General features: G+C 36.9%; 2 protein-coding genes across 3 annotated transcripts; both read right to left on the reverse strand.

Moving 5' to 3' along the window:
• Nucleotides 1-2,731: 2,731 nt before the first annotated feature.
• LOC113697319 (protein YIP4b-like) lies at nucleotides 2,732-6,822 on the reverse strand. The gene is made up of 3 exons (XM_027216898.2): nucleotides 6,008-6,822; nucleotides 3,448-3,522; nucleotides 2,732-3,229 (listed from the first exon to the last, which is right to left on the reverse strand). The coding sequence occupies exons 1-3, from the start codon at nucleotides 6,545-6,547 to the stop codon at nucleotides 2,969-2,971; spliced, it is 876 nt and encodes a 291-aa protein (XP_027072699.1). The 5' UTR covers nucleotides 6,548-6,822; the 3' UTR covers nucleotides 2,732-2,968.
• A 952-nt stretch (nucleotides 6,823-7,774) lies between these two features.
• LOC113694820 (mitochondrial outer membrane protein porin 4) lies at nucleotides 7,775-13,424 on the reverse strand. 2 transcript variants are annotated; one of them, XM_027213705.2, is made up of 7 exons: nucleotides 13,270-13,424; nucleotides 12,917-12,995; nucleotides 12,102-12,169; nucleotides 11,571-11,681; nucleotides 11,331-11,417; nucleotides 10,326-10,534; nucleotides 7,775-8,439 (listed from the first exon to the last, which is right to left on the reverse strand). In XM_027213705.2, exons 2-7 carry the CDS (start codon nucleotides 12,963-12,965, stop codon nucleotides 8,133-8,135), a joined length of 831 nt encoding a protein of 276 aa, XP_027069506.1. In that variant the 5' UTR covers nucleotides 12,966-12,995; nucleotides 13,270-13,424; the 3' UTR covers nucleotides 7,775-8,132. The 2 variants fall into 2 exon arrangements, with proteins under 2 accessions (XP_027069506.1, XP_027069507.1); XM_027213706.2 differs by having other exon boundaries at nucleotides 7,917-8,439; nucleotides 13,306-13,423.
• Between the last annotated feature and the right edge of the window lie 408 nt (nucleotides 13,425-13,832).

A 13,832-nucleotide genomic window follows, 5' to 3' on the forward strand; every position in this document is an offset into this window, starting at 1 on the left:
CCTTGGCTATTCCGGAGAATATCAGGCCTGCGGAAAACACCTATAGGCTGCAATTATCACTTCAAATTTGCTTAATTGGTAATTGCTCTTTGATCATTCAATCTAATGATGCTTAAGGATAATTTTCGTATCATATATTGTCAAAAATGTCAACACACTAACTGTAATAGCCGGATTCAACCAAAATAAATAACTGATTAAAGGACTATCATGGCCACTTCTTTATCCACTGCACAAATAAATGGTAGCACCCAAAAAGGATAGGGAAAAAAAAAATGGACTAGTTACTAACAACTATTTAATTGGCCCACGACACAATCCCATGCACAGTAGTAGTAGTAGTAGTAGCAGATAAGAACCAACGCCATCCAATATCTGGACAATGATCTAATATGTGGCAGACTGGCGGTAATACACAAACACTGTATTGTATTCGTTTTTTGTTTGGTATGGCTGCGACTAATGCGAAGTGACTTGAATGAAGACAAGTCACTTTTGCAATTGCCTTTGGTTTTATCCAAAGAGAAATGAATCATCAATCCTCTTGTGGAGTTTGTTCCTCTCTCTCCCTATTCTCTAATAAGTCTGTCTGAATTCTCTGACCGCAGGCAATAATTTGTTTCTTCTTTCTTTTTGGGTGATTATTTCTTCTTCCTCTGCATCCAATTTCCCAACAAAACCAAACAAGAATAGGGCCACGCCAGCAAGTAAAGCTCTCTGAAGAAGCAACCCCGCCCCATCCCCCCGGCAGCAGTATCATCATCATTTTTACCAGCTCATGCAGACTAAGTTACAGCCCTGTTTTTCCAGCCTACTCTAGCTAAGCCCAGATGCAGACATTTTGCTGTGTCAATGACATTTTTGTGTACGCTGCTACAAGAAACTTCTAAAGAGGATTTTCAAGAACGCATTAAGAATCAAGTTTTGAAGCTTGAATCTGCCGAAAATCTCATCGCAAGACTGTTTTAGCAAAAAAAAGAAAAAAAAATGCACAACATGGAGACAAGAATTGTAGTGCAATTATAATAGGCTCACAATTAAATACTCCAATTCTCAGTAATGCACTTTTGTTTCTGCGTAAAACACGGCCTTTACTAGTGAAAGAGCAGGGCCATAGATTCCCTCACCATTTTCACGTGAGCAAGTTTCTAGTAGTTTAATTGCATCATTGAACTTAACCATCTCCTTTTTCCCTTTTCCACAAACATATATAACCTCTCTGGCCGGACTCAGAAAGGTGTAAAGTGATAAAGAAAGTCGCCCAGAAATGAAGAAAGGAAAAGCTTTGTAGAAAAAGCTCATAGTAGTGAAAATAATCACGCGTACATTTTTAGGATGACTGCATGCTGATTCACCTCCATTGTTTCTTATGCTTTAGAGGCAATAATGGACATTCAAGTGCTGACTGTTGAGCATCAATTTGCTGCCACCACTCAACTGTACCAAACAAGGAAAGATTAGAAGATAATCAATAATAGTTAATACAGATCCCATCTTGGACTCGCCATCATCACTGGTTGGTTTCCTCGGAAGCTCCCCGTCGACTCACATTCACATAACATAATAGTTATTAAGATTAATAAAGAAATATCCTTTTCATTGGTGGTTGTGGCGGCATACTCATAAGGCACTTGTGGGCTCTTCCAACCCGCAATGTGTTTTTGTTTACTTTATATTGCGTGAATCTTAGCCAGGCTGAAAAGATATACTACAGGTGAAAGGCAATTTAAAAAAAGCTTGTTCCAATGTGCTGGGATGATGGCTTTGAGCCTGGAAGTCAAATTTCAACTTGGGTTTTGGTCATCGATTACTATTTAAGTTTTTAGGTCAAGGTGTGTGTCTCTTTCAAGTCACAGACATCAGTCTTTAGGTTGTTCTTCATAATTTAAAAAAGAAATCCAGTAGTTTTGTTAATTAAAAATAGACCCAACTCACCTCAATTCTCAGTTTCTCACTAGCATCCTCGCCAGTGCATGTGTCATTCTCCCTCTTCCTCATCCAAATCACCTTTTCTCCTTCCCACTTTTGCAACCTCTCCCAAGTCACAAACCCCACATCTGATCTTTATTCATCAATCCGCAACCCCTATGATGGCCACCTATATTTCATCTTCTAAACATTAATCCCGTCCTCTCCTCCCCCTTCAATTTTAATACCTTCCATTTGTCCATTCTGATCTTGACGTTAACTGTTTGATCCATGATCAACAGGCTATACGTACTTGGAATTTTGAAAAAGAGAGTGATTCTGGGATGAAAGTATTGGCCTAATTGAAGAATACAGTAATTTATTTGCTGCTACTCAACATGAATTCTGATAACATACATCGCCTCTTGCGAAAGTTCCTGTACGTCATATATAGCTAACAAGCCGCAGATGGTGCAGTTAACCAACAAAACCAGGTTATCTGCTATAGCAATAACTGTGGTAGACGAGCAATGCTGAAGATTCAACTCTTTCCCTGCAGGAGAGATGACTCCTATATTCATATACAGGAAAAGATGTACCGCATTTTCTCTGTTAAAAATTCGGCCATGTATACCGTCAAAGATCAGTGATACACGGATCCTAGCCTAGGTTTTCACGAGCATGTTCAAATCAAAGTAGTCAATTGCTATGATTATCTTTTCTTTTTCCTTCTGAAGCCAAATGAAAGAGAGTTGTTGAATAGTTGAAACCAAGTTCAACGATTCTCTTCAAGAGATAAAATGACTTGCAATAGCTACTACAATTCGTGCAAAGAAACTTGCATTAGCGAGTGGTTTACAAAAACAAAAAGGAAGGCGTGTAAAGGAATTACATACAACTAGTACAAGCGATATTTTCAGAAAACCTGGGGATCCAGTCAGAAATAGTGTCAGAAGATCCAAGAAAATTTTCGTACGAGACACCAAGTCCCTACAATGCCATCTAAGAGTCATCCGCTTTGTATAAATTGCTATGATTGGCACCCACCAAAAGTAGTGCATTAATCGATTGCAATGATCAGAAAACCGACAGATACATACATGAGGAACACAGGGTAGAGTGCTAGAGCTTTCCTCCTAGGATTAACTGCTGTGCTCATGAATGGATAAGCAGCCCATGAACTCCAAGCTAAAGTAACACACACCACAACCACCTTCAAAATCACATTGTCCTTCAACATGCAGATTAAGGCACCAACATCCAGAGGGAATAGACAATAACCCAGAAGGCTCAGGCTCTGGAAGAAGATTATGTGACCGCCCTAAAATATGAACATGAAAAGTTACAGCTATTTGAACTAAACACTTCAGAATTTCTCAGTTCAATAAACACAATTCCTATTTCTGAAAGTGTTAAAACAGTAGAGCTACTAATTCCTAAAGAAAAAAACATGAAAGGACAAAAGCATAAACTACAATGACGCAGGTGCTTGCAAATGCAAGCTATATTTGCAAAAGTCAGCAAGGCAAGGATGCATACCAGCAGCAATACATTCAATGTCAAAATCACAGCTCCTGCAGCAAGTAGTGCAAATGCAACAGCGAAAACCTCAGACTGCAAAAAGGTCAAAAGCACACGAAATCAGAACATTAGATTGTGATAAAGTAAGATGAAGAAAACATCAATTTTTAGTGCCATTCAAACCATTCTGAATGTGCACCCAAGCAAAGGAGTAAAAAATAAGTAGTAGAACTGTAAAGATAAAATTAACGAGCATACAAAAGTAACAGAACTGAAGAAACAATTATCGAATTGTTCATGCAAAACCAAGAGCAACATGTCTGAAGGCGATCTCAAATTATGCAAACTAAGCTCAGAACTTCATAGAGATGCATTAATCCATCATTTTATCAAAATAAGGACCTGAAGCATTCTCAATGTTGACTATTGGAAAATTACTTGCACAGGTGACACAAGTCCTTCACAGTACAGACCCAAATAGTAGCAAGATAAATTGCATATCAATACCTTTATGCATATTTATATATATATATAACTTTTCTTTCATTTGATTCAAGAAAAAGTTACAGCATTATCTCAATTTATTAGCACCATGACCTCTAGCTTCAAGACTTCTCAGTTTTAGTATAAGCCAGTAATTGTTACATGGCAACTACACTAACTTAATTCTTAGTAACTCTTTTTGGCTGGCAACATTGCTCAAATTGTTAATATAACTTTTGTTAGAATATTGGATCTCTCTCTCTCTCTCTATCTCAAAATCAAACTAAAGAGTATATGATTTCACTAGATGCAACGGATAAGGCCAACATGATCCCGAAAGGACAAGAGTGCTGCACCAGGCACATGTATAATTATTCCTTCTCACAAATGTAAGTCAAACTAAAAAGTAAATCCGGTTAATAAATGCAAATAATAACACCAAAGTGATGCTGGAAAGACGACAATCGCCAATACACCGTGCGCATGTACAAATTTTCCCTTCAATATGGTATCACCTTTTGTCACCAACATATTCCTAAAGCACAAATGACCAATGTAAACTATGGACATATTTGTAATCTTCAGGGATGTTTTTTAAGAAGAAAACAACAATCCTAAAACAAGAGTAAATTTAGCTCTAACAGTATAAAACTGTTAAGTACTATGCCAATGAAGGCAGAACTAATGCAATGCCATAAGAAGAAGTTCCAAGTAAAATTATGCAGAACACATGCAAAACATATGCATTACCAAAAGGCGTAGTTATAGGTCAAGCTTGTAGGGTCCATGCTAATCTTTTCAGTATCATTCCAATATTATCAGACGTCCTTAAAGAGACAACTCCAATTCGAATTTCAATCAATCAATTAATTTTTTCTCTTAATATCAAGAAGTATCAATCATTAGTTTATCCCTTATTTTGTGATAAAAAAGTTATCAATAGCAAACTTGATCCAAATAATGATGATACTCAAAAGAAACATATGAACCAATCTAGAACGTGGTAATTAAAAGCAGACTATACAGATTGGAAAAGGTAAACCAATATTCCATGGAAAAAAGTATGATTAGGCCACAAGCATTTTTCAGCATTTATAAAACATCTTTCATAAAAATGTTTTCTTAATGCAAATTTGGTAATGACCCTTTTCTTAAAACTGAGTCCACACCTACTGGTCGTTTTCCTATCGAAGATAGACATACCGAATCTATAGATATAGTCAGTAACAACTATTACTGCCATATCAGCAAAAAAGAAACTCGAACTGTAAGACAACATTCTTTCTAATGGACAACTTACACTATCAAGAAATCAATAATGAGGAAGCAAAAAGAAAGACGCCAAATGAAGCCATCAATTTCCATCAGTTTGCCACTTTAAATTTCCTAGATAAACTAAATTCAAAACATGAATCATGGTTTTGTAGCTTTCACTTCTACTTAGTTACACCCAGCAAAGCGGTCTCATTAAATCTGACACGAACCTTTCTTGCACATACACACGTCTGAATAGAGTCCCATCCCAAAACTTGGAGATTAGATCATTGTTGGACAAACCATACATATCTATCTACTAATACACTCTCTTCTCTATCAATTCATTCTCCATTTCCTTAAACCCTCAAAACATTCTTTAAACTCATGCATTATCAAGAAGTCATATTCTGCATGCCTAGAGATTTACATGACTATCTCATATGTCTGCATCAACCAAGGTCCAAATGCAAGTTGCACCAAAGCGCATAGTCAAATTATGGGAAGCAAAAAAAAAAAAAAAAATCCCAAGTATTATTTCCTTATATAGCCTATAAATTACCCAACCACAAAATCCAACAAATAACAAGAAGCGAATCGCATTCCAACAAGAACATAAAAATAGCATAAAAATGCTAAGAAACAGATCAAGGGATTACTAACTAAAAAACAAAATGAGAGTAGCCCAATTGCAGCTAGAGCAAGATAAACATAAACATAGATAGGCAGACAAAAAAGATCAAATGGGCGGCGACCTAATTGCAATCTATAGCAAGAAAGTCAGAAAAATAAAAATCACACAAAAATGGAGAATAACAGATCAAATGGAAGCTAAAATTACCTTCTTAACAGATGCAGACCAAGACAGGGTAAGCCCCAAGAAGACAATGAAGAAAAAAGGCCCCCACAGATCCCAATCCCTCAAGGCCTTGCCCGGATCCTCCCTATAGGGGTTAGGAAAAACCACCAATTTCAAATTACTAACGATTCTGGACAGATCCCTTTTCACGGTGTCCCAAACGGGCTCGGTTAGAGTATTGGGAGCGGGACCAAACCCGGCAGCCGCAATACTGGACGAGCCACCAACATTACTGGTCCCATTAGAGCGGGTGTTGGAAGACGGGGGCAATGGAGGTAATTTGGCGGCAGCGGGAGGGACGGGGATGGGCTTAGTGGAATTGGAGGAAGAGGAGAGAGGTGGGGCCGGGGGAGGCAGAGGGGAAGAGGAGATAGGGATGGAAGCGCGTGGAGGAGAAGGGGGCCGAGCCGGGAGGACGGAAGAAGGGTAAGGCTGAGAATTGATGAGGTTTTCGATCTCGTCGATGTCAGATTGAGAAGTTGAGTGAAGAGGAATGGTGTCGCTGTCGGGATTGCGGGACATTTTTTGTCGTTTTTTTTTTTAGCTTATTTGTGCAGAAATTTGCTGATTTTGAGCTGGGAATTCAGTGATATGATTAGAGCTTTTGGCTGGGAGAATTAAAGATCAGGCGAAGGACTTGGGAGAGGTGGGCCGGGTGGTCAGTCGGTGAAGAGGGGTGGCGATGATGATGCTATCTGTTCTGTTGATCGTTCCAGGGGAAGAAATATTTTGGGTTTTTGTTTCTTCTAAAGCTTTCCCTTTCTTCTTCCTTCTTCCCCCCCTATTTTTTTCACCTTAGATGAGAAGTAAAATTGGTCTGGCGTGGAGTGTGCTTATTTGATGTACCTGGGCCAACAACAATAGCAATATTTGGGGTGCATTTGTGTAATTTGCTGCTGCTTATCATTACCGCTAAGGATTTACTATTCAGTAGAAAAAGAAATATTTATTTCATTTTTGCTGTAATTGAAGGATTACTGAAATTCAACCATTTGTGACCTGTGGACTTTTCTCTTCCTACTAATATACTTATCTTCATGGAAGAACGACGGCCCGTTTACCAAATGAGTTTTTTTAGTATTTATCTAAAATTTTATAAATTTTATCTTCATGGAAGAACTATGGCCCGTTTACTCTAATTTACTGCAAAAATTGTATAAAATTTTTTTGAAGTGTATCATTTAAAAATTTTGAAGAATTTTTTGAAGTTACTGGCTAAAGTTGTTAAAAAATTTATAGAAAACAAACTTGGTTGAAAACTTATTTACCAAACACGCCCATACTTTTTTTTTTTTGAAAGATGGAAGAACTATAGTTGAATGCAATCACTAACTCGAATTTCTTATGTAGGTTTTGTCTGCACGTCATGGAGGTTTTGTAATAAAGATATCACTTTCACCTTCGTGCTCAAAAAGGGCAAACGAAGTCCGAAAGATTTTCAGTTCGACGAAAACTGTTGCAGTGTACTTTGATAAGCATCTCACAAGCACTCTAAAAGCCCTGAGACGATGGCTAATTTGGTCACCAAAATATTTCTCATACGTTGTTGATATTTTCTGCATCAAGATCTGTATGTCTTCTGCTTCCTAGATCATATACAGCTGCAAATTCAGACCCAGGTCAAAAAGGAGAGTGAGAATATGAACTTGAAGTGTTTCCTGCTTTAACATCCTGCTAAAAGGAAATATATATATTTCCTGGACAGAGGCATCTCCATCTTATTAAACCAGAAGTAAAGACGACAACAAATTAAGAAGCTTCCGAATCTGTCTGAAATGCTTATTGTCAACAATGAAAATTCGAGCTCAGAATGGATCACTTCCAGTTCCAATACCCCACAATTTCGGCCATTCCAGGCAATTAACTACGATACAATCAACTATGCTGCTCATTTTGGTAACAAAGTTCTTCAAAATTATCAGCATAATTGTGTGGATGTATCAAAATTGGGTCCATTTCCCACAGAGGACGCTAGCAAATGCATCAAAAAGCTAAATTCTTAGACCCGCATATGATTGAAACAAATTGTAGACCACCACATGGTTCGAATAGTTAAGATCAAGGTGCCAGACAAAATAATCTCAACCAGAGAAGCATCAAAATTTGCTCAAGGCTTAAGAGCTACGGCAAGACCCAACTTGGGCGTTGAATTAATGGACTTTGAGTCATACTCGGCCGATACAGTAACAAGGGATTTGGGCCTCCATTCCCGTTGGCACAGCATCGAAATCTTACCATTATCAAAGAATCTTGTTTTTACTGTGGTGAGAGGATCAAATTTGTGAACGCTTCCAATGCTAAAACTGTTCTCATATGTAGAAAATCTGTGAATCATTTCAGCAGCAACTTCATTCCCGCTCAAAGGATTTATGGTGTGAACATATGATGCCTTTAGGGTTTCTCCCTTGTCCGTCCTGTGTGGAAAAGAATACAACGTTAGAGGGATGATCAAAACGAGCTTACTTCTCCTCTGAACTACTATGAGGGTAATAATCACATGCATAATCTTTAATCTTTATCCAATATAGCAATGCACTCAAAAGGATACTAGAAATCAGATGTCAGTGTATATAAGTAGATTGAGGGGCCCAGCACAGTAACATAGTCCAAATTAGATTTTAGGCAAGTGCGGTGATAAGAGGCAGTCAGCTTTCTGCCAACATCAAACTTAGAACACAAAGAAGGTACACACTAGAAGTTCTATATTAGCACCCAGCCATAAATATGTCAATAGGTTCATGCACCTATCATTACTTAGTGTTGCTCCAGCCATGGATAACTGAATCCCAACACAAAATTCATCCTCTTAGGTGCCCATCAATCTCCAGCATAAAGCACCAATTGTATCACAAATGGATCACAAAGAATAGGAAACAACCATGGCCAGATTTCAGGATTCAGAAGTTATGCATACAGACATTTATAATGCCCCTCTCATTTTAACAGCTCCAACAAGAAAGGAGGCAACTACTATAGAAATGGGTCCCCGGTCAATTCATCTCTAGCATGAAATCTATATAAATAATGCCAAATGGATCACAAAGAATAGGAAACAACCATGGCCAGATTTCAGGATTCAGAAGTTATGCATACAGACATTTATAATGCCCCTCTCATTTTAACAGCTCCAACAAGAAAGTAGGCAACTACTATAGAAATGGGTCCCCGGTCAATTCATCTCTAGCATGAAATCTATATAAATAATGCCACAACTGTAATATGAGGCATGTAACCAAAACAGTAATGAAAAATGCTAAACAGAAGAACCATTTGGCCAGGCGATCTACCAGGTAAAAGATATTCAGATCCAGATTGTGAAGAAAAAAGAAGTTTAGTGCTAAGATGCTATCAAGCTGGATAATACACAACCTTTATGAAATAAATTTGTTAAAGTTGCAAAATCTTGCATTTTAAGCTCCAAAATGACGGGAAGAACCCACAGCATGAATTGCCAAATGTCACAATTAAATTTGCATCATCCTGCCTTTCACCACTACAACTGAACATAAATTCCTTAGATCATAATAACATTTCCATCACATTCTGTTGCAAACAAAAATCAGCATGAAGACATACTAATTCTCAGATTGGAGTTCCAGAATGGAACAGTCTAGTCATCAATGCTCCTTGCACGATTCGCTCATCATAAACAACTTTTGAATGCTAAAAAGTTCTGGAAGAGTTTGTTCACATTTTTCACAAGTTCTCTAGTTCATGAAGTTTCCCTTCCTAAGGTTATCCTTTTCCCCACAAAGAAGACTGAGAAGAACATTAACTATTTCTTAAGTTTAACAACCCATTTATTCTAGCCAAATGCCAACTACTCATCTCATGTCTTCCAGCTGCCTAGGAAGATTTTCTTTTGTGCATTAAGCCCAAAATATCTTTTTCTATCTGAAACTTCCAAATCAACTAATTCCCAACTGCTTTCTATTTCTAAATTCATCACTTTTGCTTATCCCATGTTCAGCTCCATTTGATGGTGGATTCTGCACCTAATGAATGGAGAAAGTTACATAGAGAATCAAGTATAATTTACTTTGATCGTGGATTCTCTCAAAAGTGTTTATGGAATACCTCAAGTGGCTATGAATTCTCAAAATAGACAGGAATGCAATGAGTTAGAACAATCTACAAGACTTAAAACTAAGGATTTTTGCTGGCAAATTTTCCCATAGCACATCAAATCAAGCATACCACAAAGCCTCGTACAGTAAAACCAAAAAGAATTCTGCACAAAACAGCCATAAAAGAAATATAACAAGGCACCAAGATTATGCAGAAAACTTCAAATACATACAGTATGAGTGCTGCAGAAAAGTCGGGCTTGTTGAAACTTATTCCGGCATTGTACTTGGTGAAAGAAGAAGAAGCAGTATCAAATCCAATTTCACCCCCAACAGCTAATTCCTTTAGACCAATTGCACCAGAAATCTCCAAAAGAGGGGAAGGATTCAAGCCAATACTGGAATTAATGGCTGCATGAGGATGAAGGTAATGTATTTCAAGCTGAAAAATAGGCCAGATCAAGAAACTTGTATCAGCACGAGTAGGGGCAGGTAACAAGGAACATAATATTTACAAGGTGTGCCTAAGTTACGACTAGGAGAATTCATGTCTTCAACTGAAATCTGATGTGCAATGCAATGGTTTCAGAATATTGTGGTAAAACAAATAGCTATACTGGTCCTAGTGATAGTCCATTTTGGAGAACCAAATTGCAACTTTTTGAGATATGCCACTTTTACTGTGTCCATCAGTAGATTTGGGTAGATTTTGTTAGCTCAAGAATAAGTCAACTAGTTAGAACAACCAGGAGTAGATTTAGATTTTCACATTTTACTAGTTCAAATTTCCTTTGAATTCTTGTTGATTTCATTGAGATTCTTGAGGAAAAAATAGTGTTTTTTTTTTTTGGTTAATTTACTCCTATACATTGATGATCCATCAATGAAGAAAGTAAACTGTTCTAGTCTCCTCAAATGCATGTCTCATTTTTAGAGTTTTTCCTTGGCTAAAATCCAACACAACTCTATTAAGGTCAACATGTGTCAGAACTGTAGTTTCCTTTCATCACACCAGATGACATCAATTCGGATATGCCAACTCAGAATCTTATCAAGGAAACAAGAATGTCTAACAATAAAACCAGATTGTGATACTTTATTGCCCCATTTACTTTTAAGTATAGCAATTTATCATAATTAATTGTATCTTGAAACTAATAAACATAGATGCAAAGATTTTAAAAGATGACTGCATTGGATGAGTGAATGGTTTTCACCCTGTATTTAACAAGACTAACCTTGCCAGACTTGTGATCTGGTATGTTGAAACTAAATGCTGCTTTTGTAGATGAAAGGACTTCATTCAAGGTTACCTTTGTTGATACCTGCAAAGACAAATACCAATGAATGCCTATTCTATGGCAGAATATAATACAAGGGAATCATTTACAAGGGACAAAATAGTAAGCTGAAGATATAGCAAGGAATACTATATGTCCTAGTCATTAATCTGCTGAAAGGTAGGAATCATATCATACATTTGAATACGTATCAACTTTCACATCAACAGTAGTCCTTCCAGTCTTGTATTGTGTACTAATGTCACCGACGAAAATTTGATCCCTCTTTACACCAGTTGCTGTAAGACCCTGGAAAAAAACTCAACTCTGTTATAGAGCCTTGGCAAAATACGAAATGATTGATTGTCAATTTTAACAACTTAATAAAAGGAGAAAGAAATTTAAAAAATAATAATTTGAAGTGCATGCTGAAGGAAATTCACTAATTCATGGTCTCAATGAGGAAATGGAAAGTAAAAGTTACGGCTTGTTTTAATTAGTAAAGTAGAACCCATATGAAAACCATGATTAGTTTGCCTAAATCATGCTTACTGTAAAAATTAAGTGCATATATTATTATTCAACATTCTCTGTCACATAATTTTAGTTATTTTTCAGACAAGATATTTTCTCAAAATTACATAATAGCTGTAAGTAATAGCTGCTAAAGGCTTGAAAAATCATTTATAAGCATCTAGAATGACGAGAAAAGCTTAGAAGGTATAGTACCATTCCAGTGGCGCTTGGAATGGAAATAGTGATCTTCTGGTCATAGTTGTAATCTTTAGCCAAAACATCTGAAAAAACGCATTAAAGATCTTAGCCAGAGAGCAGACAATTTTAGCAGAAGCAAAGAAATCCATTCGTGTCTTTATATGAGAATATACAGAAGGAAAGGATTGCCAGAAGCTGGCTTCTATAGATGCAATACTTTCTATGTCTTGTCAACATTGTCAATGTAGCTACAGCTCAAAAAGACATCCAGAGCTTATCTTCAAAAACATTTGCAGTTAGTCAAAAGGCAATTTTCAGAGAAGTTTGGGACACATAGATCCGGCTCAATGAATTTCCTTAAGAAGTGACACAACACACACTTCCAGGGATTAACAGCATAAAGAAAAATAGCGAACAAGCAAAGGATCAATTCCATCTGTAAGACACTGCACATAAACACAAAAATCATATTCAGTTCAAGGTATTTAGAAGAACAGATATAGTAAACACATCTTTTTTTCTCCTTTGTATTTCAGAAGTATATTCCTAGCTTCTCCCTACATGGTAAGAACCAAACGTGCCACTCCAAAATCATTTACTTACCTTTTCTCACTATTAAACCCCATTAGCAAAAGTCTTTACTTTCACATTTTCAATTCAAATAATGCCCATTATAACAACGCGTTTATTAAATCTATAACGATGGAAACTTGAACCAGAAACATTCTTATAAACCCGCTATACCAGATAGCTAGACACATTATCATTGGCACGATGATACAATTATCCTGCATTAAATTTAATCCATTGATTACTTTCACTACTAATACCTCTAGCCCGTCGTCCAATCTCTGAAAATGGGGCCGGACCGCTGCTCATCTCTTCAAATCGCAAAGGTTCAAACAAAATCTGATGGGACAACAACAGAATAATCAATTAGACAAATACTACCTTCCACATTACGCGCCCAAATCAAATTTAAACACACTAAAACAAAACAAAAATAGTTCTCGAATCCCAAATGACCCAATTCGACAAGTTAATCTCAGCTGGCCAAGGAATGGAGGAGTTAAATTAGGGCTGCGGGAAAAGGTGGGCACAACCTTTAAAAAAAAAAAAAAAAGAACACAAAAAGAATATATTGCGCTTCGTATACATATATGCATCAATAAAGAGAGCTTACGAAGGAAAAAGAGCTGAAGGAGAGCAGGACGATCACCGTATAAGCGACGACCTGAGCAAACAACGGCGTTTGAGGTTAATGGGGAAGGTTTAACGGTGTGGTATACAGGGAAAGCAGAGGTCAGCGGCTCAGCTGAATTACGCCTAGGTTACAGTGATGGGTAATTATTAAAGGCGTTACTAGTTACTTTTACGCCTTTACGGCGTTTACGCTATTGTGTCACAGGCCTGTCGTTGAACCAAAATTTGGCATGCAATACGATGCAAATTCATACATGCATACATGGCTTTTCTTTATTTGCTCACATGAAGGCACACTGTAAGACTATTTTATTTTATTTTTTTTTAAAAAAAGAAGGATTCACTATTAATGGTTTAAACTTTAAAAGTTATCATTTATTCCTTAAATTGCAACACTTTTACCAAAAATAAACAAATTAATTAATTAAAAGAACCTTTTTTTTAAAGAAAAAATAACATCTTACGAAGGTCATTTGTACTTCCTAACTTGTATCCAAATTTCATTTTACGCCTTTAATTTTAATTTTAGACACATTGCACCCA

This window comes from Coffea arabica, chromosome 6e (assembly GCF_036785885.1).
Source record: "Coffea arabica cultivar ET-39 chromosome 6e, Coffea Arabica ET-39 HiFi, whole genome shotgun sequence".
Taxonomy (NCBI): Eukaryota; Viridiplantae; Streptophyta; class Magnoliopsida; order Gentianales; family Rubiaceae; genus Coffea; species Coffea arabica.

Excerpts from the sequence above, each read along its gene's own strand:
- LOC113694820 (XM_027213705.2), bottom strand. The coding sequence starts at position 12,965 with ATGAGCAGCGGTCCGGCCCCATTTTCAGAGATTGGACGACGGGCTAGA. Across the intron at positions 10,535-11,330 it reads CAGATCACAAGTCTGGCAAG|CTTGAAATACATTACCTTCA; the intron begins GTTAGTCTTGTT and ends CCTATTTTTCAG. Across the intron at positions 8,440-10,325 it reads TTTTCTGCAGCACTCATACT|GACGGACAAGGGAGAAACCC; the intron begins GTATGTATTTGA and ends TTTTCCACACAG.
- LOC113697319 (XM_027216898.2), bottom strand. The coding sequence starts at position 6,547 with ATGTCCCGCAATCCCGACAGCGACACCATTCCTCTTCACTCAACTTCT. Across the intron at positions 3,523-6,007 it reads GGTCTGCATCTGTTAAGAAG|TCTGAGGTTTTCGCTGTTGC; the intron begins GTAATTTTAGCT and ends ACCTTTTTGCAG. Across the intron at positions 3,230-3,447 it reads CATTGAATGTATTGCTGCTG|GGCGGTCACATAATCTTCTT; the intron begins GTATGCATCCTT and ends TTCATATTTTAG.